The sequence below is a fragment of the Tribolium madens genome, unplaced genomic scaffold (genome assembly GCF_015345945.1).
Source record: "Tribolium madens isolate multiple individuals breed KSU strain unplaced genomic scaffold, Tmad_KSU_1.1 Scaffold_1;HRSCAF=32;Tcas5.2_LG8, whole genome shotgun sequence".
Classification (NCBI taxonomy): Eukaryota; Metazoa; Arthropoda; class Insecta; order Coleoptera; family Tenebrionidae; genus Tribolium; species Tribolium madens.
Genome location: NW_025400984.1, coordinates 3,620,316 through 3,647,108, shown reverse-complemented (window position 1 = coordinate 3,647,108; position 26,793 = coordinate 3,620,316). Strand labels below are relative to the sequence as shown.

General features: G+C 29.4%; 1 protein-coding gene across 4 annotated transcripts in view; it reads left to right on the top strand.

The window, feature by feature from the left end:
* LOC123004196 (putative polypeptide N-acetylgalactosaminyltransferase 9) overlaps positions 1–26,793 on the top strand; it is a 115,579-nt gene that overhangs the window by 59,101 nt on the left and 29,685 nt on the right. For all 4 annotated transcript variants that reach the window (XM_044397334.1, XM_044397331.1, XM_044397333.1 and 1 more), the window contains 2 exons: positions 18,355–18,873; positions 26,137–26,245. In XM_044397334.1, coding sequence (XP_044253269.1) covers positions 18,585–18,873; positions 26,137–26,245 — 398 coding nt within the window. In that variant the 5' untranslated portion in view covers positions 18,355–18,584. The remainder of the gene's footprint in view (positions 1–18,354; positions 18,874–26,136; positions 26,246–26,793) is intronic.

Genomic DNA, 26,793 nt, shown 5'->3' with positions numbered 1-26,793 from the left:
ATTTTTAGATTACTAAAATTATTTCTGCAATCGTCACGATGTCCTAGTGAAGAAATAATCCTAATGGCTTTTCGTTGGAGTTTAAAAAGTCTCGTAAGTGCTGAACTGTGACCCCATATAAGAATACCGTATTCAAGGTGTGAATTTATAATAGCAAAATATGCCATTCTTGTAATATCTAGGGGTAGATTATTAGTCAAATTTCGAAGTAGATAAATTGCTTTACATATTTTGGTTGCAACAAGCTCGCCATGTTGATTCCAAATAATTAATAAAAAAATTAATTAATTAATAAAAAAATAATAATTATTTATAAAAATAAAGTTGTTAAAAATAGTGTTTCTGAAAAGCGTTCCTAATTTTATAGAAAAAATAAAAGAAATGTATAGACGTTATTTTAGCGATTTTCTTTCATTTTTGGCAAAATTTTGGTAAAATCTCAAAATTCTTCTTGAATTTAGCTAGTTTCTTAATGCAAAATTTTCAAGAACTTTCGAAAACGCAAAAATATCACATTTTAGACCTGATTTATCGATTTTTTGCTTTGTTCTGGCATCTAGTTTTTTTTTTTTTGAAAAACGCTTTAAAATAATACAAAATAATACGTGTTAGAGTTAGCACACAAATTTTATACTTTGTTTCAGCAAATTAAGTGTTTTTTTTTTGTTGGAAAACGTTTTAAGTCAATGAAAACATGCGAAAATAATGTATTTCTTATCTAATTTTGTCTTATTGTGGCAGAATATTGAATTTTTGTTGATTTTTTTCTTTAAATTTAAAGTAAATGTTGCAATTGTTACATAATTTATTAATTTTCTATTTGGTTTTGCCAATCATTTTGAATGAAAAACGCTCTAAATCTAAGAATACTGGTATCGTGTTTTTTTAATTTGTTATCGCAGCAAGTTTTTTGCCTAATCTAACAAATATTTTTTTTCACTTTGTATAGTTAGTACAAAAACGTATTTTTCGGTATATTGCACTCTAAACAATTGGTGGATGCGCCGGTTCTGCGAGTTTTCTTCCACCAAAAATTAAAAATTATGACTTTATTCTGTTATTTTAATCTTACAAACCAGAGCCTTGCTTGCACTAAAATTAATATACGACCGAAATTACCCCAAGCTTACTGTCGTTATTTATTCCACCGTTCGTTTTAATCTGAAAAAATCTGAAAAAATCCAGTTGGATATGATAATAAACGATACTAAACACGCAAACATTTCCACAATTAACACTTTTCTAGCACAACACGAACACATTTTTCCAAAAACATTGTTTCATTTTTCGAATTAATAATTCAGAGAGATAAAAGTTGAAAGCTCAATTCAATTTTTAATGATGGTAAAGTGACTTGGTGTGTTCCAACACTTTGTGATTCTTGTATAATTCAGAGACATTTACACACATTTTCCATGATTATTTATGAATCATTGAGAATTTTCATTTCACAAATGAACGGTGAATTGTTCATTAACTTGTTATTTTTTTTTGTGCCAATCAAAATCATGTCTGTCTAACCGAATTAGGTTAATTAACTTTGCACTAGTGTCAAATGCAGGAAGTGAACTACGAGCCAAATGCACAATCCTCCGACTCAGACCTTAAGGTCACAGCAAAGGTCACGCATTTTATTGGATTTGATGAGCCGGAAAGTGTGTTTTTTCGAGTGTATGTAATGTTTTATTTGACGATCATTGAGGGGAGACTTGAACTTTGTGATCCTGGTCGAGGGTCATTGATTTTTTTTATTTCAGGAGTGTTTAATCGAAATGTGAAAAATTTAAATTTTCAGTCCTGAAAATGGCAAAGCATCGATTTCCGCGCCCGAGAGCGTATTTTCGCATCTAAATCATTTCAATTAATTTTCTCCTCTCTCGAGACGTGGCAAAAACCTCGCTTTTATTGACTCCGAATCCACATTTCAGTAATTATTTGTTGGTCAAAAAACGCGCCTTCATGAAAAATGCACCGTTAAAAACCACCCTCACATTACCGTAATAATATCAAATGCCGGAGGGTAAATAAAGACAATTTATTTCCTCCGTTATTACTGTCTTCATTTTTATGATGGAGGTGGCGCTTCAACCTTTAAAAATATTTATCTTTCCCATACGGTCGACTCCCTCAAAATTCAATTAAACTTAATGCCTGCTTTCCGACTGATAAATATTTGGAGGAGTTGGAATTATTTTGAGGATTCGGGGGCGAGTGCAGTTTATCAAGTGGGCCCTGATTGCCAATAACATGAGAGATAGAAGAGCGCTCACATTGTTAAGACATGATTTACGTACCGGGAATTTCATAAATTTTTACCACATCTTGACACCTAAGTCGGCTATAAAATCAGAAGAGGTCCCAAGTCGCGTTATTTATGCCGCACGCTGTACTAATTTGACAAAGTTTACTTTTTTTTGAAATGGTGTGTTTGAAAAATAATAGAATGCAACATTTTAGATCTAATTTAGCGATTTTTATTTTGTTTTTGCATTTTTTTTTTTAATATAATTTAGCATGTTTTTAGTGAAAACCTTTCAAAAAATATAAAAATAAGCTAAAATAAATTATTAAAGACCTAATTATTCAATTTTTCTGCTTGGTTTTAATAGAATAGAATAAATTTTTACCATATTTTGACATCTAAATCGGAGGAGTCCGAAGTTATTATTTTTTTTACATCGTTTTTGCATATTTTTTAAAGTAGTGTGTTTGTGAAAAATAATTGGAAATAATACATTTTGGATCTACTTTAGCAATATTCTACTCCATGTTGGCAAAATTCTTCAAGTTTCTAGATTAAATAACACAGAAAACAATACGTTTCAAAATGAATTTAGTGATTTTAAATTTGGTTTGTTTGTTTTAATTGAATCTCTCAATTTCATCAATTTTTACCACATCCTGACATTTAAGTCGGCTATAAAATCGGAGGAGAAGGTGCCAAATCGCGTTATTTATTCCGCATACTGTACTTATTTGATAGTTTTTTTTACTTTGTTTTTGTTTTTTTTAATCGTTTGTTTGTGCAAAATGGCAAAATTTTTCAAGTTTATTGAGTTTCTCGGTAGAAACTCTTAGAAAATAATACATTTCAGAATGAATTTGGCGATTTTTTATTTTGCTTTGATAATTTTTTTAAAACTCGTGTATGTTTCTGATGAAAATCTTTCAAAAAAACATCAAAATACACATTAATTGTGTAATTTAATTTGATTTTTTAAATTAATTTAAATTACACATCATTTTTTACATGTAAGTCTTCTATAAAATTCGAGGTTTCAAATCGCGTTATTTATTCTGCACGCTGTATTAATTTAATAGTTTTTTTACTTTGTTTTTGCATTTTTTTTTAAATAGAGTGTTTGCAAAAAATAATAGAAAACAATACATTTTGGATGTAATTTAGCGATTTTCCATTTTGTGTTGGCAAAGGTCTTTAAATTTCTCGGTAAAAACTTGTTTCACAATGGATTTAGCGATTTTACTTTGACAAATTTTTTGCATTTTTTTTAAATGGTGTGTTTGAAAAATAATAGAATGGCAAAATTATTTAAGTTTCTCGGTTAAATAACACAGAAAACTACGTTTTACAATGGATTTAGTGATTTTAATTTTATTTTGTGATTTTTTTTAATTTGGTTTGTTTGTTTTAACTGAATCTCTATATTTCATAAGCTTTTTTACATATTGACACTTAAGCCGGCTATAAAATCGGAGGAAGAGGTCTCAAATCGCGTTATTTATTCAGCATAATGTACTTTTTTAATGGTTTGTTTCTGAAAACTGATAGAAAGTAAAACATTTAAGATCTAATGTAATAATTTTGTACTCCAAATTTTTATTGAGTTTCTCGGTAAAAATTTTTAGAAACTAATACATTTCACAGTGGACTTTTTATTTTGTTTTAGGATTTTTTAAATTTAGTGTGTTTTTGGTGAAAAACGCCCGAAAAATATTAAAATAATGCCTTAAAGATCGAATTTTTCAATTTTTTTAGCTTTGTTTTAAATGTCATAAATTTTCGCCACATCTTGACATCTAATAAATAAGTCGATTATAAAATAGAAGGCGCTCTTAAGTCGCGTTATTTATTCCGCACGCTGTACTAATTTAATATTATTTTTTTGAAAAATAATAGATTTCGGATCTAATTTGGCGATTTTGTACTCTGTATTGACTAATTTCTTTAAGTTTCTTAATAAAAATGCTTAGAAAATAATACACTTCACAATGGATTTACGATTTTTCACGATTTTTAATTTTTGTTTTCAATTTTTTTGAATTGAGTATGTTTTTGTAGAGAAACGTCTAAAAAATATCAAAATTATCAAAAATAACTTTTTGAAAGCCTAATTTTTTAATTCTTTGCTTTATTTTAACAGAATCTTTAAATAACATAAATTTTAGCTTTATTTTCACACATATAAGTCGGCTATAAAATCGGAGGAGGTTCCAAGTCGCGTTATTTATTCCGCACGCTGTACTATTTTGACAATTTTTTACTTCGGTTTTTAATTTTTTTTAATTGTGTGTTTTGTGAAAAATAACAGAAAATATATTTCAGATCTAATTTTGTGATTTTAAACTCTGGTTTGGCAAAAAATTCTAAGAAAATAATACATTTTACAATGAATTTAGCGATTTTTATTTTGTTGTGGCATTTTTTAAATGTTGTATGTTTCTGGTGAAAAACGCTCATAAAATATCAAAATTTACATTAATTACCTAATTTAATTTGATTTTTAAATTAATTTAAATTATCCATCATTTTTTGACATCTAAGTCGGCTAGAAAATTGGAGGAGGTTTTAAATCGCGTTATTTATTCCTCACGCTGTACTATTTTGACAGTTTTTTGCTTCGTTTTTGCATATTTTTTTTTGAATTGGAGTGTTTGCGAAAAATAATAGAAAATAATACATTTTGGATCTAATTTAGAGATTTTCTACTTTGTGTTGGCAAAATTCTTAAAATTTCTCGGAAAAACTTTTAGAACATATTATTTATTCTGCACTCTGTACTTGAAATTGGCCTGATTTTCAGGCAAAATTACTGCTAAAAATGATTTATAGACGTGACATCAAAACTCGCGTTGAAACTAATTTTCACACAACTATTTTGCTGTCACACAAAAAAGTTAAATTTTATGTTCAAAGCAAACAAATTTTGTTACGTTTTCCATCAGTTATTGTTTCTCTTTCGCATTTGCTAAGAAAATAAAATTAAGTTTTGCGGATGGAAACGTCGTATCAGTTTTATATCTCTTAATAGATTTATATTTTATACAAAGCGACTTTTAAATTTTAAACGAAGTTGTTTTTGTAATCCGATCTAGCCTCAGTTTTTTTGACATTTCCAGTGTAAATTTGTTCGTGCCTTTACAAAGAGTCGTAAACTCCAACATTTGAAGCTTTTGTTTAGTTTATAGTTGTGTAAAACAGCGACTTTGAAGTGCGAATTTATAACTCATCACAAGTCGTGTGTATTTTTTGGTAAATTTGCAATTAATTTGTAAATTGAATTTGCGGTATTTGAGCAGAATTATTCGAACAAATAAAAACAATAATTAAACGAAGTGTGTTAAATCTGGTGTAAAATGGGCGCAACTCCGTTTCATTACGTTTCTAAACATCTCTCGCAATGGAAAACCAGAAGATAACGAATGTTGCTTGTGCGGAGTTAACTGAAACTCGAATTAATATTCCGGGATCCTCTCTATTCTCTATTTCGAGTCGAGGTTCATTATAATTTCAAAGTGGAAAAAGACCAACGTAGGGGCGCCTGACACTGAATTTACAACAAATTGGAATTTATGCGCTTGGAACGAATTGGCGAATCAAAGACGTTTAAATTTTAATCGACGAAATAAAACCAAATCTGACATTCGAATTATTCACGTTTTTGCTCCACTGCGAATGGAAATTACCTAAAAAAGCAATATTTCACGAGCAGTGCGGGTGGGTATCAAGATGGTCACGTTTGGCGGACGAAATATTGTAATTTTACAAAAAATTGTTCTTCACATCAAAATAGAATTTTTAAATTTAATTTTATACTTTTCAGTCTAGATATACAGGTGTCCCAGCGATTTAAAAAAGTCCATTAGTGACCTTTGAATGTTAAAAAAAATATAGATTGATAGATACTAATTTAGTGCATTCTCAACCATACAGCATGTCCCAAAAGTAAGTAGAATTTTAGTCAAATTTATTATTTATGAAGGTCTAGATGAGCCAAAAGAACATTTAACTAAATTGCAAATTGGAAATTTTTGATTCTTAACTTTTGCTTGAAGGAAAGTCAAAATTTTTCGTTTTAAATATTTTCAAATAAATAATGTGTCAAAAAAATTGACTTTTCACATACACTTTTTTCCAAGCATTTGCGTTATATTTTTTTTTAAACTCTAGTGTAATGCATCTCTATCATGTCTATCACCACACAAAATTTGATTTGAAAATAGTACATAGTCTTAAAGATACAGGGTTCCTAATGAGTTGAAAAAGTCCATTAGTGACCTTTAAATGGTAAAATTTAAAAAAAAATGTATAGGACATTGACAGATACTAATCTAGTGCATCACCTAAAATTATTTTCAATACAGCATGTCCCAAAAATAAGTTTTGGATGTAGCTTTTTAAAACAATGTTTTTAAACTTAAACTTTTAATAGTCGATTTCGCTTAGTTTTAGAAATAATACGTTTTTTCTGACGAATACATACACTTTTTAAAAATTTATTACACTAAGCCTAAAACAGCTAGAACAATTTTTTTCTTACTTCTGCAAAGAAGAAAGTACAGAATTTAAAGCTGTAGCAATTTTTTAGTGTTTTGCATTTGTAAAGAGTAATAAATTAAGAAGTTTGTTAAAAGTTATATAACTTAAAAAATTTAAATGGAACACCCTATTTTTTATTTTTGCATCTAATAGATTGATAAATTGTCTATTTAAAAAAATAAACTTTTAATGTCTAGAATTGATAAATGAAAAGATATTTAACATTCAGTATTAACTGGAGCAACAATGCCTATCAATATCTAGAGATTGTAAAAGTCGTTATAAATACTGAAATTTGAATTATTTTATTGTAAAAATAAAGAATAAAGGATTCAGTTTAACACAAATGTAATTATTAAGTGATATTACTTCCATCTCTTGTGCAACTGTGCACTTTTTGGCTACTGAAACAAGAGTAATTATTTTTTTGATATTTAACGTTAAATATCTTTTTAGTTGCTGATTATAAACACCTAAAAGTAAATAATTTAATACAATTGAATAATCTTTTAAATGCAAAAACAATAAATAGGTGTTCTATTTAACTTTTTTAAGTTATTGAACTTTTAACAAACGCCTTAATTTTTTTATCTTTGCAAATGCAACACACTAAAAAATGTTACAACCTTATAGCTTGTACCTTCTTCTTTGCGGTAGTAAAAAAATATTTTTAGATGTCTTAGTTTTTGTGTGATAAATTTTCAAAAAGTGCATGTTTTCGTCAAAAAACGTCTTATTTTTAACACTAAGCAAAATTGACCAATAAAAGTTTAGCTTAAAAACATTGTCATAAAAATCTACATCCAAAAACGCTAAGGAACATATGGTGTTTCATTTAAAAAAAACACAAGTTTGTATTGTAACTTATTTTTGAGACACACTGTATAGTTGAAAATAATTTTAGGCGATGGACTAGATTAGTATCTATCAATGTCCTATATAATTTTTTTAAATTTTACCATTTAAAGGTCACTAATGGACTTTTTCAACTCGCTGGGACATCCTGTATTTACTTTTAATTTTTTAAGTGAATATATTTTTTTATTGCGTTTTATCACTTTTTTATGTAAATTTTCCAATGTTCTGTAAATTTATACTTTTTAATTATTTCTCTAATATTTTGCAATGTTTTAAGTAATTTTTTTAGTCTCACTGCAAATTTACATTATGCTTCATAGCATGTTCAAAAGTTATGTAAATTTGCTTTATATTTAATTTTATATTTGATATTTTTTTTCTACAAATTGTTCTCACTTTTATCTAATTTTACTTTTTTAATATAAAATCTGTTTTTTTTTAATAATATTTATTGGAAAATCGACGCCAAAAATTAAAGTACACCAAAAACTTTGAAATTTGAGTTTCAAATGTCAGTCATAGCGACGTTTACATTGACATAAATTTGATGTTCAAAATTCCGTGTCCGCAACTGTACTACTGGAGATTTTTTGATTTTTCTTTCAATTTTTGGAAAGAATGAACATAAATTAACTAATTCATAAATCAATTAAAAATTTTTTGACTAGATTTTTTGCCTTTTGAATCCTTAAGTGCTGACTTTCTTAACAATGCAAATGCATTTGCCTTTTTGAGGTTTTTTTGTTGTCAATTTAGGTTTATTAACGGCAAACATTGTGCTATTGTTCATTTATATTTAAATTTTTGGATTAAAAAAATTGCGGCTTCCACTTTCAATTGACACAAATGAGTCATTTTCGCCAATTTCAAGCAATCACAAAGCACTTAACACATGAAATGTAATTATTTAATTTAGTCATAACTGGTTATACGGCACACTATTGTTTATAATAACTACATGTTCATGAATACATTGTTGTTTACATAACTGTACATCACTCATGAAGTAAGAATTTTCAGGCTAAAAAATTGAATGCTCCTACATTAAGAAATTAATTTAACATTTAACGTAATTGCAATTAATTACAACCTTAGTACATGGTAATAATAATAATAATAATACAAGAGACGTACAGAAATTTAATTCCAAGTATTAAATGAAATGTCAACCGAGAACCAGAGAAACAAAAGACGGAAGTAATGATCGTTGCTTTCATATCATATCTACTCTTGGCCTACATTAATATTATCTGTGACATTGGAAAGTCATTACAAGAACAGTCAACAAACTTTACTCTTGTTTTGCGATTCTTTAATTTTATTTTTTCGATGAGAAACACGTTTCTTCAATCTCGATAAATCCCAATTAAGTGTAAATAATAACCTTGCCGTTCCTTTGGGCAATGTCGTTTGCATCGCCGATAGTTACCGCAATTACTGATAAGGATCCCATTTGACATTTGGCGAATTCCGATCGTAGTCGATATATAGCATCATGCATCCCAGAAATGAAAGTTGTGGATGGGTTTTACCGTATCTTGACCTTTTCGAACCATCACGACCCATTGTATCGATTCTCCAAGTCGAAAAAAGCTGAGAGAAGTCTTCAAAAGTTGAAGTAGAAATTCGCGAAATTTTCTCTGACAAGTTTATATCGACTTGTAATCCTCCTTACGCGAATTAAACAACTTTATTACTCCCGGCTGTGGGGGGTGGCAAAACGAATCGATTTTAATTATACACCTCTTTGTTTTGCTGAGAAAAATTGTGCAAGAGTTTCATTACGGGTTTAAAGGTGAGCGGTACACACCTTTCAGATGGGTTTATGAGCAATTCTGCGAGTTTCTCTTAGATAAATTGGTTTAGAGAAAAGGGAAAAAGGCTTGCAGCAAGACTCTTATTGAAGTTTTACTAAAAAACTGCAAACATAGCTATTAAGACAACAAGAGTTTTAAACTATAAAACTCTTGTTGTCTCTAAAATTACTTCCAACACTAATAATGAATCAAAAATTTTTACTAAATTCAGAAATTATAAAATGTGTCAAAATAATGTCAAAATTGAAAAAGTGCCAAGATATAGTGTATTTTATCTACTTGTAAAATAAAAAAGTAGTTTAATAATCGAGAGTGCTTTAATAGTTGAGATTATTAATCGCCTATTAACAAACGAGTTGATAGAATGTTGTACTGTGAGATAATAGTATATTATATCACAAGGTAGAGAAGAGCTGTTTATTTCTCGAGATGCGTAGCATCTAAACAAATTCCTAAATTATAATATGAAATAGTTGTTAAAATAACATAGAAACTGCAAAGAAAAGGAAAAAGAGTTGAAATTTATTTTACTACCGATAGTATTTCAACATGAAATAAGTCCATTTGTTGTTTTGATAGTTTTGACAAAGACTGAAAAATTAGAGGTGTGGTTATTCTAATATTTTTAATGAGGCAATTTTAGTTATTTATTATGCAAGACGATAAAGAAATTGTTTATCTACGAGTGAAAAGGTAAAGTTTACGAGTGACGAGGTCACGAGTGGACTTTTTTTACGAGTAGATAAACAAAACAACCTTTATCGTCGTGTATAATATTTCGTTTTATTTTGTACTCATCTACCAGAATTTCTTGCATATAAACAGTAGATAAAAATTACTTTATTTCACTAAACGATAAAAGGCTACTTTATCTACTGAAATTAGTTGATAAAAGCACTCTTTAACATTAAGTACAAAATAATAGTTATTTATTATACAAGACGATAAAGAGTGAAAAGGTTAAGTTCACGAGTGACGAGGTCACGAGTAGATTTATTTTACGAGTAGATAAACAATCTGTATCATCGTGTATAATACAACATTTTTTTCTATAACAGGACTTAAAGTTTAAGAGAAAAAATGTAATTTCAAAAAAATTAAATTTTTGGCATTTGTTAAGACGAAACGTCAGATTATTTTTAACAGATTTAAAACAAGTTAAAGCCTTGTTCAATCTAATTTGAAGAATAAAATGTTGTATTCAACTCGTTTGAGTGTAAATCGGACGCTTTATTCCACCTCATGGATGATAAAATTTGTAAATTAAATAAATAAAATAAGTTAAAACATTTTATCTACCCTTACAGTTAAAGTGCTACTTTATCTACTCAAAAGAGTTGATAAAGAAATAGTTTAACATCTGCTATAGAAAAAAAGCCTTTTTTATTTGGTTTGCATTAATTTTATCTTGAAATACTTTTGTTAGTACTTGCAATGCTAATAAAAAAAAACAAGTTCACAACCTCTCCACAAACTTTACAACTAGTAGTAAAAAAACAATGTCAATTTAATTGGAGCTTAATGTGCATACTATTTTTGGTTTTATATTTTCGAAACATTTAAAAATTGTGGACAAAGAAGCAAAATCGTGGAATTAAAATTTAAATGTTGGACGATAATTATTTGAGATTATTATTCAATTCGAAATGTTCAGTTGATTGCTCAAATTATCACTTTATTAAAATAGTTATTTGCACAAAACTGTAATAAATAACCGGAGAGATAAGTGAATTAAAAATGGATTTTGCATAATTCAATTAGTTTGCACAACAAATCAAAAATTAATTTTTCAAAAGCTTGTTAACTTGGATCACACTCAATTATTGCAAATACTTTATTTTCTTAAGTTGAAAGGTGGATTTAAGTTTTAGTGCTTATAAACCTTTCATCTCAGTCCCAAATCCCGACTTTCCTTGGTAAAAAAAGTGGAGTGTCCTTCGTTAATGGACGCCTTTCGCGTCCATATAAATAATTTATAAGTCCGAGTGTTTTAATTTAACGACACATACGACATTAATTTCCATCATCGTCGTCTCATCGTTGAACAAAAAAAGCCGGAAGGCAATCCGCCTACGTTGACGTTTGTACGCTGCGATGCTTTTAACGTATTACCAAGCATTACCTTAATCAGAGTGCTAATGATAACATATACACCTAATTACAGCCCTTTTGTCATGTCAGTAGGGTGTGTGTTCGTATGACGCTCCACAAATTACCAAGGGAATTAGAACAATGAGGCGAACGCATAAATTCCCTCAAATATCATCACGGCAACTAGCGATGAGCGCGTTTTTGACGACTATCGATCCTCCAGAGATGACTTATTTAACAATACTGACTATTTCAAGCGCTGCAACCAGTTATAAAAAATAAATACCAAATTTTTGCACGAAGTGAGCCGTGACTTGAAAACTATGTATCAAATGTTGGCAACAATGGGAGTTTTCTAGCCACATAACCTCAATCTAGGGTGAAATAGATATAGCTGGTCCATATGCGAATTGTTATAATTGTTCTAAATAAAACGAACTATAAAAGAGTGCCATTTTTAATAAATATTTATATTTTTTTACATTTCTTGGTTTTGAGGAAAAAACAAGCTATTACTTTGAAAATTGCATGACCCTATGGAAGAACTATTTTACACTTTTGAAAGTAACGCCATTTTCAGTCAGAATCAAAATAACAAAAATTATTTTTCAAAATTTATTTAAAAATAAGGTAAAAAACCATAAAATCTGGTTTAAAATTTCACTATTATTACTTTTTTGAGCATTTTAAGCACTTTTTTTACATTTTTTGTTTTTTGGGGAAAAAACAAGCAATTACTTTGAAAATTGCATGACCATATGGAAGAACCATTTCGCACTTTTGAAAGTAACCCCATTTTCAGTCAGAATCAAAAATAACAAAAACTCATTTAGAGAAAATGGTTAAGAATTTTTACATTTTTTGAGTGTTTTTCACCCAAAAGTGCAAATATTTTTACAGAAATAAGCCGAAAAAACATTTAGTAAACTTAAAAATTGTATTACTTTTTTTATTCAGTGTTTTAACTCAGTTATTTTGCAAGTATTCTTCAAAAATACAGTATAAAACTACCCAAATAGGTTTAAAGTTATGTTATTATTGTCCTTTTTATATTTTAACACGTTTTTCATCTTGAAATTATCTTCTTAAATTATGTCAAGAATAAGATGAGAAGCCGCTTTTTTAACGTTGTAACACTTTTTTTACCTAAAGGTTTAATATTTTGCAAGGAATAAGCCGAAAAAACATTTTGTAACCTTGAAACTTGCATTAAGTACTTACTTTTGTATTTTTTTTAGCTCATTTTTTAGCTCATTTCAAGCTGTAAACGCAATTATTTTACAAAATTTATTTAAAAATAAGGTAAAAAAACACAAAAACAGGTTTAAAATTACATTATTATTGCTTTTTTGAACGTTTTAAGCACTTTTTTATCCAAATTATTTTGTCAGAAATAAGCCGAAAAAACATTTAGTAAGCTTAAAAATTGTCTTTATTTAGCGTTTTAACTTGTTTTCAAGCCAAAAGCTCAGTTATTTTGCAAGTTTTCTTCACAAATAAAGTATGAAACTACCCAAATAGCTTTAAAACTATGTTGTTATTGCCCTTTTTATGTTGTAACACGTTTTTCACCCTGAAACGCACTTAATTTCTTAAATTATGTCAAAAATAAGTCGATAAGCCACTTTTTTGACTATTCTAACACTTTTTTTTACCTAAAAGTTCAACATTTTGTCAGGAATAAGCCGAAAAACTATTTAGTAACCTTGAAACTTGCATCAAGTACCTACTTTTGTATTTTTTACCGTTTTGGTTCATTTCAAGCTGAAACGCAATTATTTTACAAAATTTATTTAAAAATAAGGTAAAAAAACTACAAAATCTGGATTAAAATTACATTATTATTGCTTTTTTGAGCATTTTAAGTACTTTTTTATTCAAATTATTTTGTCAAAATAGAATTACTTTGGTATTTTTTAGCGTTTTAACTCGTTTTCAAGTCAGAAATGCCATTGAATTGCAGTTTTCAATTTTTTTAAAAAAATAAGGCAAAAAATTATGAGGTCTAAAATTACACTATTATTATCACCTTTCGTGAGAGTTTCAGGACGTTTTTCAATCAAAAACGCCATAATTTGTAGATTTATGTCAAAAATAAGCTGAAAAACCGTGTTTTTAAGTCGAAAACTAAGTTCACTGTTTTTGGCTTTTTAATCGTTTTAGGACGTTTTTTAAATTATTTCACCAGGAATAGCCGAAAGAGTATTCAGTAAGATTGAAAATTGTGTTATTTTTGTTTTTTTTTGGATGTTTTAGCTTGTTTTCAAAAACGCAATTATTTTGCAAAATTTCTTCAAAAATGACCACCCAGTTAGTTACATTATTATTGTTTTTGTGAAGTTTTTTTTAATTTATACGGTTGTATATTTTTAGCACTAATTTCTGATTTTTGAATCTGATTTAAAAAAAAATAGGTAATAATTATTTTTTTAAATATCCAAAAATGCATTAATTAAAAAATCCTCTATTTTTTTAACAATGTGAGTTTAATTAGAAAGAGGTGAGATGTGTATAAAACATGGTATATTTTTTTTAACTACGCTTTGCAAATTTTATTTGGCACAAAAACTATTTTCGGTAAATATTGCACTGTGAAGTGCATTATTTTTTCAGGATTTATCTCATAACGTGCAGTTTTGTTTCGGAATAAAATTGTAAATTAGAGAGCAGAATCTGTGTAAATAATAAATTTATTGTTATTTCATGTTAAAATATAAGCAATATTCGTACATTTAAAGAATTTTATTGGGCGGTCAGCGTAATTTTAGCCACAGCATTTAATTGGATTTAAATAAAAGAGAAGAAATATTAAATTGGAATAGTCGAGTTTATTGCCCACGATAAAACCGGAGTAGCAGCATAAAAAATTCAATGTTGGAGTCAGATCTGGTAAAACTGCTGGCCAGAAGTGCAAAAAATGATGGAAATTCATGGCGGAAAAGTGTAAGCGTCGTTTAATACGTTGACGACATCTCCGGTTAATTTTTAATGAAAAGATCCAAACGGAGCGAAACTTGCACGTTATTTTTCCGCGCTAACTTTAAATTAATCCGTTAATTTTTAAAGAGGTGAAGAAATTTATGTTCCTGACATCGTTTTAATTTCGTTGTGATTATCACAACGGGCTGGAGGAATTTCATAAAATTAGTTTGGGAGATTTTCTATTTAAAATTGAAGGTGAACACGATTCTGAGATTCTCGCAGTGATGATCACATTTCTTGTCTTTATTGCATTATAAATAGATACAGAGGTCGGTTTTACATAATCGATGTGATTTATTGAGACCTTGGGTATTTTTTCTGTCAGGGGAAAATTAGCGGGAAATCCCCGAGAAGGGATAATAAACATGCCACCTTGTTCCAGAGTGTTTTAAAGACATAATTGCTTAAATATGACGCCAAGTTTGGAGCAGGTCTTAAGGGAACTTTCAAACTGTTGTTATTGAAAATTAATTGATTGGTTTTGTTTTAGTGTTGTAAGCGGGATTTTTACACGAAAATTTACTTTCTACACACCTGTGCACTTTAATTCTATTGTAAAATTATTTGATTTTTAATTTTGAGACAACCACATTCTGTCCAATTCGTTTTCTCGAATGAACACGCTCGAAACTTCCATTTTCCTGAACATCTGAACAAGAACAACATGTAATTTGACATTTGATGTTGTGCAGTGTTGGCATTCATGTGTGAAGCATTTTACGTAAACAATAACCAATTTTGTTGTATCGTTGAAATTAATTGAGTTTCTTGAAATTCCAACTTTTCCCAAGACACATTTGGTACAACTAGTGTCTGGAATTTCGCCCATTAGGAGCGCGTATTATGCAAATGCCCCCAAAATGGATAATAAATAAAAAGAAATTATTGCGCTACCATGAATGCAAAAAAGTGACTTATTTTGTAAATCTTCACGATTCGCTGACGTCCCACACAATACAAAATTTGAATTTTAAATTCTCCTTTTATGCAAATCGGTATAATTCCAGTCCGGTTTTCCCCGGAAGAAAAAATCGGATTCCTACCCCCAAATTAAATTATAACAAAACAATCCGGCGAGATAACTAGCACCGACCGTCGACAAATTGACGATGATTAATAGCCGGAACACGTGATTCCGGGACTTGACAAACTGCCCTCCGGGGAGATAACGCCGGAGGAAAAGTCAGCCGACATTATTCGATTCCGATTGATACTTATGTATAACAAACAAGTGATGTATCTGTGTGGGACTTGCCTTTTAAGAGCTTGATGAATGGCTTTATTGGGGTTTTACAAGAATTTTTCAAGGGGTGATCAATCTGCTTTTTGAAAGTTTGGCTACAGGTTAACACCCTTTACAACAAAACCAAATGAAATTTACATCAAACGATAAAGGAAGGCCTTCTTTACCAATGTGCCAAATTTGATTCTTCTACTTTTAATAATAAAGTTACAAAAATTTTAAAAATAATAACCGCAACTGAAATTTAAAAATAAAATATGTTTTTTCGGGGTTTTAGCAATGCAAATAAGAATGTAAAAAAAGTGGTAGTTGTCATTTGAAAAAAAAATAAGTGCGCACCTGAAATAATGGAACATTACGTATTTCGTTTGATTTTAGAGTGATCTTTAAAAAGTGGTAAGCACTGTAGAATTTTTATTTATGGTCCGATTTCAGAAATTAAAAATAAAATTTAATGGCTTTTAATATAGTATAAGGTGACAATTTTAGAATATTTCTAAAAGACAGTAAATTTTAAGCTATATTCAACTTTTTATTTTTAAATTGGAACTATATTTGTTTCTTCATAATTTGGAAGGTATTAGTTTTCTTGGTACAGGGATGTGCAATATCACTTTTACTAGAAATTATTGTTTAAAAGGTCAATGTTAATATATATCATATAAGACAATGTCCTTATTGTAATGTCAAAAAGCACCAAATGAATGAAAATATTGCCAAATATTTTTCACAAATTTTAAGAAGTGGTAATAATATTACCTTTAACAAATTAGAAAATCATCTAATTTAGTGTATAAAAAACGGCAAAATTGCATTTGTCCATTTAATTCTAAAATTATTATTCTCCGAAATTAATGTCTCACCCTGTATATACCAGAGGTGCAAAAAAAACAAACGTACAAGTACAAATAATTTAAAAATTGCTCTAAATAATCTTCTTTATGGAAAATAAGTTATAAATTTAATTAGAAAAACCAATCAGTAATTTTTCAAATTGTATTATTTTTGTATTTATTTAGCGTTTTAGCACGTTTTCAAGCTAAAAAAGCAGTTATTTATTCATTTTTTTTTTCAAAAATAAGGCAAAAAACTAGCCAAATAGATCTAATTATAATTATAATTATATTACTCCTGCTTTTTTATGTTTTAGCACGTTTTTATCCTGAAATATAATTAGTTTGTGAAATTGTGTCAAAAATAAGCCGTACAAACCGTTTAATTACGTTTAAAACTTATCATTTTTGCTTTTTTGAAAGTTGTAGCACGTTTTTTGTTTCAAAAGTTTAATTATTTTATCAGGAATAAGTCGAGAAACCATTTAGTAAGCTCAAAAATTGCATTGTTTTTGACTTTTTTTTAGTGTTTTAGCTTGTTTTCAAGCTATAAACACATTATTCTGCAAAATTTATTTGAAAATAAGAGTAAAAACTTTCCAATTAGGGCTTTAAAATTAATATTTGAGCGTTTTAAGCACGTTTTTTATTATTAAAAGCCATTTAATTTAGTTTTTTAATTTTTGAAATTGGCCCATAAATAAAAATTGTACGTTGTTTAAAAATCACCCTGTACAGGGTGTTTCACACAATTTTACGAGGCACTAGATGCAAAAAATACACATTTAATTATTTAATTTTTGGACAGTAATTTTGACAGTAGTTGTCAAACTAATCACTGTTTCATTAATAGTCATAAACTGCAGTTTTTCAGAAACAATTATCATTTGTTCCATCAAGAGACGGCATGAATTTGATTTTAGTTTATCTATCTTTATAATTAACTAACTAAAAACGTTGTAATTTTTGAAAGGGTAAACAAACTGGAGAAGATTATCCAATTTTTCAAAATTTGTAATCGAGTTCGTATCGAAATATATATTATTGATTGCATCATACAGGCGCTGGCCTCGTAAAATTATGTGAAACACCCTGTATATAAAACGGTAAAAAATACATTTGTTTAATTCTAAAATCAGTATTCTCCGAAATTGCATTAATGACTCATCCTGTATATACCAGAGGTGAAAAAAAAACAAACTTACAAGTACAAGTAATTAAAAAATTGCTCTTTTTTTTGGAAAATGTCATACCTACATTTAATTACGAGTAGATGAGGTGTTTTTGGGGTGCGGTTAAAACTTGGGTCACCTGGTATAATTACTGGACAATTTCCTAGTTTTTGTGTTTGGAATTATCACAAAACGTTGGAAATGTGTCTCCATTTCTTTTCCGGCGTCTGTCTCTCTAAATATTTATCACTGGAGAAACTCCGGAGTTTGATAAATGCCTCCATTATGTCGCTTTAAGAATCCGGGAAAAATTGAAAATGATTCGGACGTGTTTGGAAGCATGGAAGTGAATGTTTTAACGGACATATTGTCGAGTGGATCACCGGAAGCGAGGGAATTATCGCAGCTTTATAACCGATGGGTTTAATTTTGATCCACGGATGATTACGCACGAAAACGACTATTAAAAATTTACGATACGAATTATAAAATCAATTGGGGTAGTTGAGCTGGGAGGGGTTGCGTTTTAGTTTTGACTTTTTGTCATTTTTGACATTTAACCGTTAAATTTTCGTTTCAGATGGAGCCTCTTCACGTCACACAACTCGCCGTTTTCACTCTCTCCCTCTTTGAAAAAGCCCACAATGTCTCTATTCCACGTCTCACCTTTCTGTGATAAGCCATTATCAGCTAAACCTAGTGTTATCTTGTCATAATGCTAATTCGAAAGTGTAGATAAGAAGATAAAGGACGTGGAACAGTGTGCGCGCGTGTGTTTAACCTCGAAATATTCGTGTTTGTAGCCTGAAGATGGGCGTGTTGTGGAGGAAACGTTCGTTCTTGTTGAAACTAATCGTGATTGTGGGGACGGCGTGGTTCACGATAGCTTTTCTTTTGTATAACGACGACAGGAGTTCGAATAGAATTGCGGTGCCGGTGGGGGATGAACAAGAACCGGAACCAAGAGTTTTGCCCTTCAGGAGGGAACCGCCACCACCAGACAAGCCCAAGAAGGATGATGAGAGGCCGGTGTTGCCACCACCGGTGAATAATGCGGGGGAGATGGGCAAGCCTGTGGTTCTGCCCTCGAACCTCTCAGGTAAAACACCCTCTATAATCCCGACAGTTAGCGACTTAACTTTTTTTTTAATTAAACAAGTAAATAACTAGGATTTGTGTATCTATTTAATAAAAAAGATTTAATTGTACAGGGTGAGATTGCTACAATTATCAATAGCTAACACAATCATCAGCCATTCTTATCAGAAATTTTTATTATTTCATATGATAAATTTTTGCACAGCATTGCCAAATCGAACTTTTGTATTCACCGTCAGTAGCCTATTTTTCTTATACCTCCATGATGCAGTTACATTATTATACAGAGTTATTCAGAAAAAATAACGTTTCAGATTAAATCAAAAAAATTTCTGTTTTTGATGTCATATTTTTTAACATTATTTTATTTTCTAGATTTTTTTTCTTGAGCGCGAGTTCTGGCGCAGCCTGTATACTATTCCAAAAAATTAAGGGAACAAAAAAATTTCTTCAATTTTTTGGTAATTTTTGAAAGACTGTATCTCAATGAAAAATGGTTATATCTAAATTAAAAAATAAACATTTTGAAGTTTCAAGTGTCTAGTCTTGAGAACTTTTGGCAAAAAAAATTCTGAGCTACGGTTATTACGCAATCCTAAGAAATAGCACGAGAAAAAAGAATTTAAATTTCAGAAACTTATTTTTATTATTTCTTATGATGAATTTTTGCACAGCATTGCCAAATCGAACTTGTTTATTCACCGTCAGTAGCCTATTTTGCTTATACCCCCATGAAGCCGTTTCATTATTATACAGAGTTATTCAGGAAAAATAACGTTTCAGGATAAATCAAACATTTTTCTATTTTTGATGTAATATTTTTTAACATTATTTAATTTTCTAGATTTTTTATAACAGGCATTTTTCTCTGGGGCGCGAGTTCTGGCCGCACCCTGTATACTATTTCAAAAAATTAAGGGAACAAAAAAATTTCTTCAATTTTTTGGTGATTTTTGAGACTGTATCTCAATGAAAAATTAAAAATAGATTTTGAAGCTTCAAGTTTCTTGTCTTGAGGTCTTTTGGCAAAAAAGTTTCTGAGCTACGGTTATTACGCAACTCTAAGAAATAGCATGAGAGAAAAATTTCTAATTTTTTTATTCTTTTTTTTTGGTTCACGAACTTGGGAAAATTTTTATTAGTTAAATTAATACATGGGGCGCATAGCTTGTTTATTCTATTTTACTTTTTTTTAAGTTCTCTTTTTTGTTCTTTTATGTTCTTCTCTTTTGTCAATGATTATCGATTTCTCAGCAACCAATGACCACACAGAATGTAGTTTCAAAAACTGAAACATATTTCCTACAACTTTTTTTTACAATTTTTTGAAAAAAAATTCACTCCTAACATTGATTTAAAGAAAAAAAAACTCTTTTTGTTGTTTTAGTAAATCTATCGCGTATTCACAAATATTGATGGGGAGACTAATGTGTCCAGATTTTTTACAGCTTAATCTACTCTCAATAGCTCTGTAAATTTTTAAATCGATTCATCAAACTATTTTCTCGGACCGATTGATCAAAGTTTTACAAAAGAATTAAAGGAATTAATTTTTGAACATTGTGTAAATAAAAAAAACATTTGTTTCCCAAATTTTTTACAATTTTGCATGTTAAATTTTAAAAAATACTCGAAAAATTAAGTAAAATTTCTGATATTTTTGAAAACGTGTAAAAACAATTAAAAAACAATCCTGACTAATTTTTGGGACTATTCAGCTTTTGCATAACCTAATTTTACAGCGTGAAGTTTTAATATTAAAGCACGAGGCGAAACTGAGTGCTTTAATAAAACTTTGTCAACACGCTGTAGATATATCAGGTATATGCATTACTATTTTTACCACAAGATGGCGTTGATCAGAATCTTGTCGAATAATAAATACATTTTGTTTATCTTTTTAATAAATAAACTGAATAGATAAACGAGTGCACTATTTTTTTGGGGTTTCTGAAGGTTTCAAATTATATTATTTTCCCACAGAGAAAAATTTCATTAATACTGATGATCTTGAATATGTTTTTTTTTAATAATTATTTAATACAGTTTTAAAAATTTTGCTAATAAAAGCCACGAATAACATATTAAACAGAGTTACAATTTAGTATACAGCTTCCTTGTTTCCTCTTCTAATTGCCTGTAACAAAAGAACTTGGAAAATTATTTTTCCAACAGAAATAAATAGAGTCAATGTGAAAATTTAAATTTTCATAACTTCTAAATTTTTATAGGTAGAATTGGTTAAACATTTTCTCCATGTTTCTGGTATCGTGGCATTTTTCTTTGGGGCGCGAGTTTTGGCGCACCCTGTATAAATTACAGTTGTCGAGGGCAAAATATAATCTTGATTAATTGTGACGAATTTTTAGTGAAAAATATTTCTAATGCACAGGGTGAATCAATTGAGAAGGCTAGCATTGTAGATTTTTCTTTAAAAGTTAAATTGCAATATGTACAGATACCTTTGACTTGCAAAAAATGTACTAATGGCTCTGAACCTATTGAAAAGATTATGAGTTATTTAAAAAACGAACTTAACATCTTTGATGAATCATTCTGTACATAATCTTAACCAAAGTCTGTTATACTCAAAAGTAAAATTAACCAAAAAACTAGGTGTTTAAATTATTTAAGATAAATGATTGCGAATCTCAATGAGTATTATTAAAAATAATACTGGAGATATATTTCTGACATATAGGATGGATGATTCAGTTAATATGGGCACGTTTTGGAGCAATTTTTTTTGTTGAATTATTTTGTATTGAATTTTTTAAATTTATAATTAATAGTGAACTAATAGATAATAATTAGGAAATTACCAAAAAAAGTGTAAGAAAAACAACATTTACTGAAAACTTTTTAATAGACAGGAAGTAATTTAAAAAATTGTTTTGACTTTTTTGCTAAATCACTCTGTATTTAATCTTAGTTAAATTTTAATAAAATCGAGTGCAAAACAAAATAAATTAAGTATTACAAAAGTTTTTTGTAATAGCTATCTTCATCCTGTGTTTGATTCAAATTACATATTTAAACATTTGAAAACAGAAGATGACGAACTGCATTTTAGTAATATTAAAATGAGGTTTTTTTATTCTTGTTTTAGTTAATATAGCATAAAAAAAATGAGCAAATTCCCGTTTGGTTTAATAAAAAAATTTCGAGATTAGGCACTAAACATTCCTCCGACTCCCATCCTCATTAACGAATATACAATAAAACAGAACTTTGAAACGATAAAACACCGCATTACAAAATCTGCATTCACTGAATTCAACTCGGAACAAATCCCTACAAATCTCTCTCAACACGAGTTGGCTTGAATTTTAATAATAAAAAAAATCTTGTTGTTGGATCGATTAATGCTCATGTAGGGCAAGGTGGCGTAACGATCTGGAGGTAAACACATTTTGGGTCTCGACTCGGTTTTTTATTCGGGTATAAGGACAGGATTGGCACGGTCCTGGATAGAAAACCGCCACTTGGGAATAGATTCGACGGAGACGTAGGCCGTATCGGCGGCGGCATCGCATCTTCCTTGACGTCCCACGAGTTTTACGCAATTTTCACAACACCATTATCTGGGTAGAGACACCTCCCGAGGGCCGGGAGCAAATGCCCAAAAACGGGAAATGTTTATTTGGGCACAATTTTCCTCCTTTAAAAAATACAACAATAGTGGTTTACTCACGAGAGCGTAGCACGAGTTTCAGAAATAAATTGTACCGGGTGGGGCATCGGTTACGCGCACTTGATATATCGCGACTTCAAATTAATTAAAACTGGCGATATTTCATATACCTAACTAATTATTGATAGGGTATAATTTGAGAATTTTTCTCATTTTTTTGGATAATAAATGAGTCCGTAACAGTTTTGTGTGTTTTATGAATACTTTCTGTTAATTTACCTATAAAGTTTTTACACTAAATGAATCTGTACCTGTCAGCGCATCAAACTTTGTTATCACAATTTCAAATTTTGACTTGGTTAGCCAAATAATCGCTTTTTTTATTTAAACACAAACCAGACCCGTGATTTATGACAAAATGGTATAATTTGCCAACAAAAGAATCATTTATTGGTAGCCGTCCGCTTTAAAGTGTCTTTTTGTTGTAAACCTTGGAATCGTACCCCAATTGTAGTTCCCCATTGTCATCTAAATTTACGGTGGCACAAGTAGCAGGTCATAAATAAAAATGATTTTCAAAGTTAAGATGGAAAATTGCGTTTAATTCAAAATCTAATTGTTTTTTTTTTCTGATTTTGTAAACAATTGTAGGAAGTGAATCTGCGTAGGTCAGTATGAAAATTAGAATTAAACTTTTTGGGAGAAAATTACTTTTTATTTTTTTGGCTTTGTTTGTGAATGAAAAATTACCAAAAAATTAGAGAATGTACCTTAATAATGCCCAGGTAAGTATGAAAAAATTCAACAATTTTATTTAATTAGAAGTGGGGATTTTCTTTTTGGGCGTAACGGATGCCCCACCCGGTATAATACAACGTTTTTTGATTTCACTTTAAAACCCTGTAAAGATATTGTGACCGTTGGACTTAGTTGCGACTTAGTTGGATACGTTGCTAACAAGTGAACTTTTTCGGTTATGTTAGCTTAGATTTTCGCTAAGTAAAACAAATTTTTATGAAAATTTTGATGTTAGGGCATTTATTATGAATAGAATGATAGTTCTAGTAACTTAGTTTAGTTCAATCTAGAAATGATGATGATTGATGTTTTTTGCAATTAAATTTATACGTAACCATACGGTTGCACTGCCTCTAAAGTACTTATTTCTTAAGCAGATTATGAACTTTTTTTTCATCAAGACAAGGTGTTTTTATAGAAAAAAAAAACAAACATGCCTGAAAAGCGGGATAAATTTCGTCTACCTCCTGAAAAAATATCTAATTCAGACTTATCTGATTATTCCGAAAGTGAAACAGGCGAAATCGACCAAAATTTTTATTTTTGCTAGACTTTTGGTTTTAGAAATTGATTCAATAAAGAGTTGTTTAGTAGGTGAAACAGGAGAAGTTATATCTGAGACAGATTATCCAGAAGAATCAACAGAATCCTCATCGGAGGACGAAGAATCTTCGCTTATGCCACCACCCACGTAAAAAGAAAAACTCAAAATACCTGCAACAGCCAAAAATACAAAACAAAAATTCAATTTTAATTTTAATTGGACAATGAATTCCAACCAATAATAATATATTTTGTATTTTTTTTTAATAAACCTCAAATTTTTAACATTTCTTAAATAGGCAAAGTGACCATATGGTTACATTATCAAAGTATGTTTTCTAATAACAAATATCAATTACTAACACCTAAAATGCGATTCTAAAGTTACTTGAATAATTCTTAGAAACTGTCATAATTTTCTTTTTATTTAAACTGGTCCTGCCGCTTACAAGGTTAAATAATAAGCAAAAACGATGAAAATTCGATAAGAAACGGTCGAAAATTACTTAAAAATAGTAAAATGAAATGTTTAAAGTTTAACTAATACATTTTTTTGTGTCATTGGTGTTTTTAACAAGTTGCGTATGTCAAAAATTATTTAAAAAAAGTGAAATGTGTAAAGTGTAACTATACACATTGGCTGGAAATCTGGGTTGGAAATTTTCTATACAAACTGAAAGTGAAAATGACCATTCATCGTTTTCGTCTTGTACAGCATTTTTGTAATAACTTGCAACAATAAAAATTTTCTGCTCTAAAGTGAACATTATTTCACTCAAAATGAATAAAACGCAAACTTGACAAAGTTTTTGCTGACACTTGAGTCAAAAATCAGGAGTGTCACTTGAAGGACTTTAATCTTTTTTTTTTTTATTGTTTTTTTTTTGGTGTTTTTAACAACTTGCGTATGTAATGTCGCGAGCAGCAAATTGAAGTATCGTATCTAAAATGCAGTTTTCTGCAGATCATCCGACTTGAAACTTATAGATAGTGAGTCGTGAAGTGTTGACTTAAAAGTTCTTATAAAAAACTTTTGAAAAAAAAATTGTAGATTAATTTTTTTACCAGTAAGATAAAAGAATCACCAACTGGCCATTATTATGCTGAATAAAACTTTTGGTTACACTATTTATTTTTTGGAAAGACTAATTGATGAATACTAAAGTACTATAGAAATGTGATATTTTATCTAGAATAAACATTTTCGAATTTTTGTTTTTGTTTTTGAGTTCTCCAATTTTTTTTATTTTTTTAGTGGCCACTCTCTCTAAAACCATTTTTCTATGAAGGTTATGATCTAAGGATTACAACTATTTACTTTATATTTATTTAATTAAAAAAATGTTTACATACTAGTAATTTTTCCAAAAAAAAAAAAATCCAAAACTCAAAAATAAAACAAAACTTTAAAATACAATCACATTTTTTTATATTACTTATGATTTTTTAATTACTTATCGCTTTATTAATCATTATTTTTTGGAGGTAAATGATTAAAAAAAACTCTAGGTTCCATACTTTATATTCACCCTGTATAAGAGAAAATATTTTTTCAGAAACAAATCGTCAGTAAAGAGTTTAAAATCGGCAGTAAAGTGGTTATATTATACTACAATTTTATGTTTTGTTGGTTGCGAACATTACTAACAGTATTGTTAAATTATTGTCTTAATGTGATCATGTTTATAAGTATTGCTTTTTAATTCTACAAATATTTTTTTTCGGTTTTGTGGAATAAATTTCTCATTGTGTTATTGGTACTAACTAAACTAAATAAAAACTAAGTTTTTAGTGCCTTGATACATAAATAACTATGTTTATTGCCCAATTATAATTTTGAATACTCTTATAGCGCTGTATAAAATTTATTAGCATTGTTGAAAGTTTTGAAAAACTGAACGAAGATAAGACACGTTTTTCAGTCTCTGTTTTGAATTTATTTGTGTTTATTTTTCTTTGATAAGAAGTGAGTTAATAATAATGAATTAAATTAGATTAAGATAGCGAAGATTCTCGGAAGATGCAAGTGTTTTTAATTGACTTTTGAGAAACATCATTGGAAAAAATAAATTTACGAAATAAAAGAATTGTTGAAGCGAATGTTTTTACATTTTCTCTAATCTTGTTTCAAGATTGTGAATAATTTTGTCCCGGCGCATCCGCCATTTCTTGACGTAAGATAAACACTTATGTTTAACAACAAAACAGAAAATGACGTGAGCGAGGCCGAATTAGGGATAATTTGTGTCGCTTTTATAATTTTAAAAATGTCTTATCTCTTATTTGCAGCCGACGTGAAGAAGTTGGTCGACTCCGGGTGGCAGAAAAACGCCTTCAACCAATACGTCAGCGATATGATAAGCGTCCACCGGAGTTTGCCCGATCCCAGAGACGAATGGTGAGAGTTTTTAGCATTTATATCGAATTTGAAACGTGTTTGTGACTTTTTCTCAGAGATAAACGGAAACAATTAAAAGTTTTCGTCGAGAATTTAAATCGAAGTGTTTTTTGCTGTCATAATCAAATTTTTTCGGAGACGTGCGATCGTAAAACGATACAAGGAGTTTTTTCGGTTTAATCGAATTGGAGACCCGGCGCATCCACCATTTTTACTATCGTCTAAAAAATTGGATTAGGGCTTCTAAAGAAAATATAATGCTTTTTTTCTAATTGGATCAAACGCTAAACGGGTTAGCGATTGATTTAGAAGTTTCCATTTTCGTCTGTTTTAGACAGAGGAAGAGAAAATCGATACTGACTAAAATTACGCTGAAAAATTAATTATACGGTTATATTTAGAACGAAATATTTCAATATTTGACTAGATGACGAGAGTAAGATGAGTAAATGTTGCTCATTGGCAGTACTACCAACTGTTTTTAGTTTTTTTGCAACTAGTTTTCTATGTCGGTGAATTCGGTCAGTTCTGTTGCTCGAATTACGTTT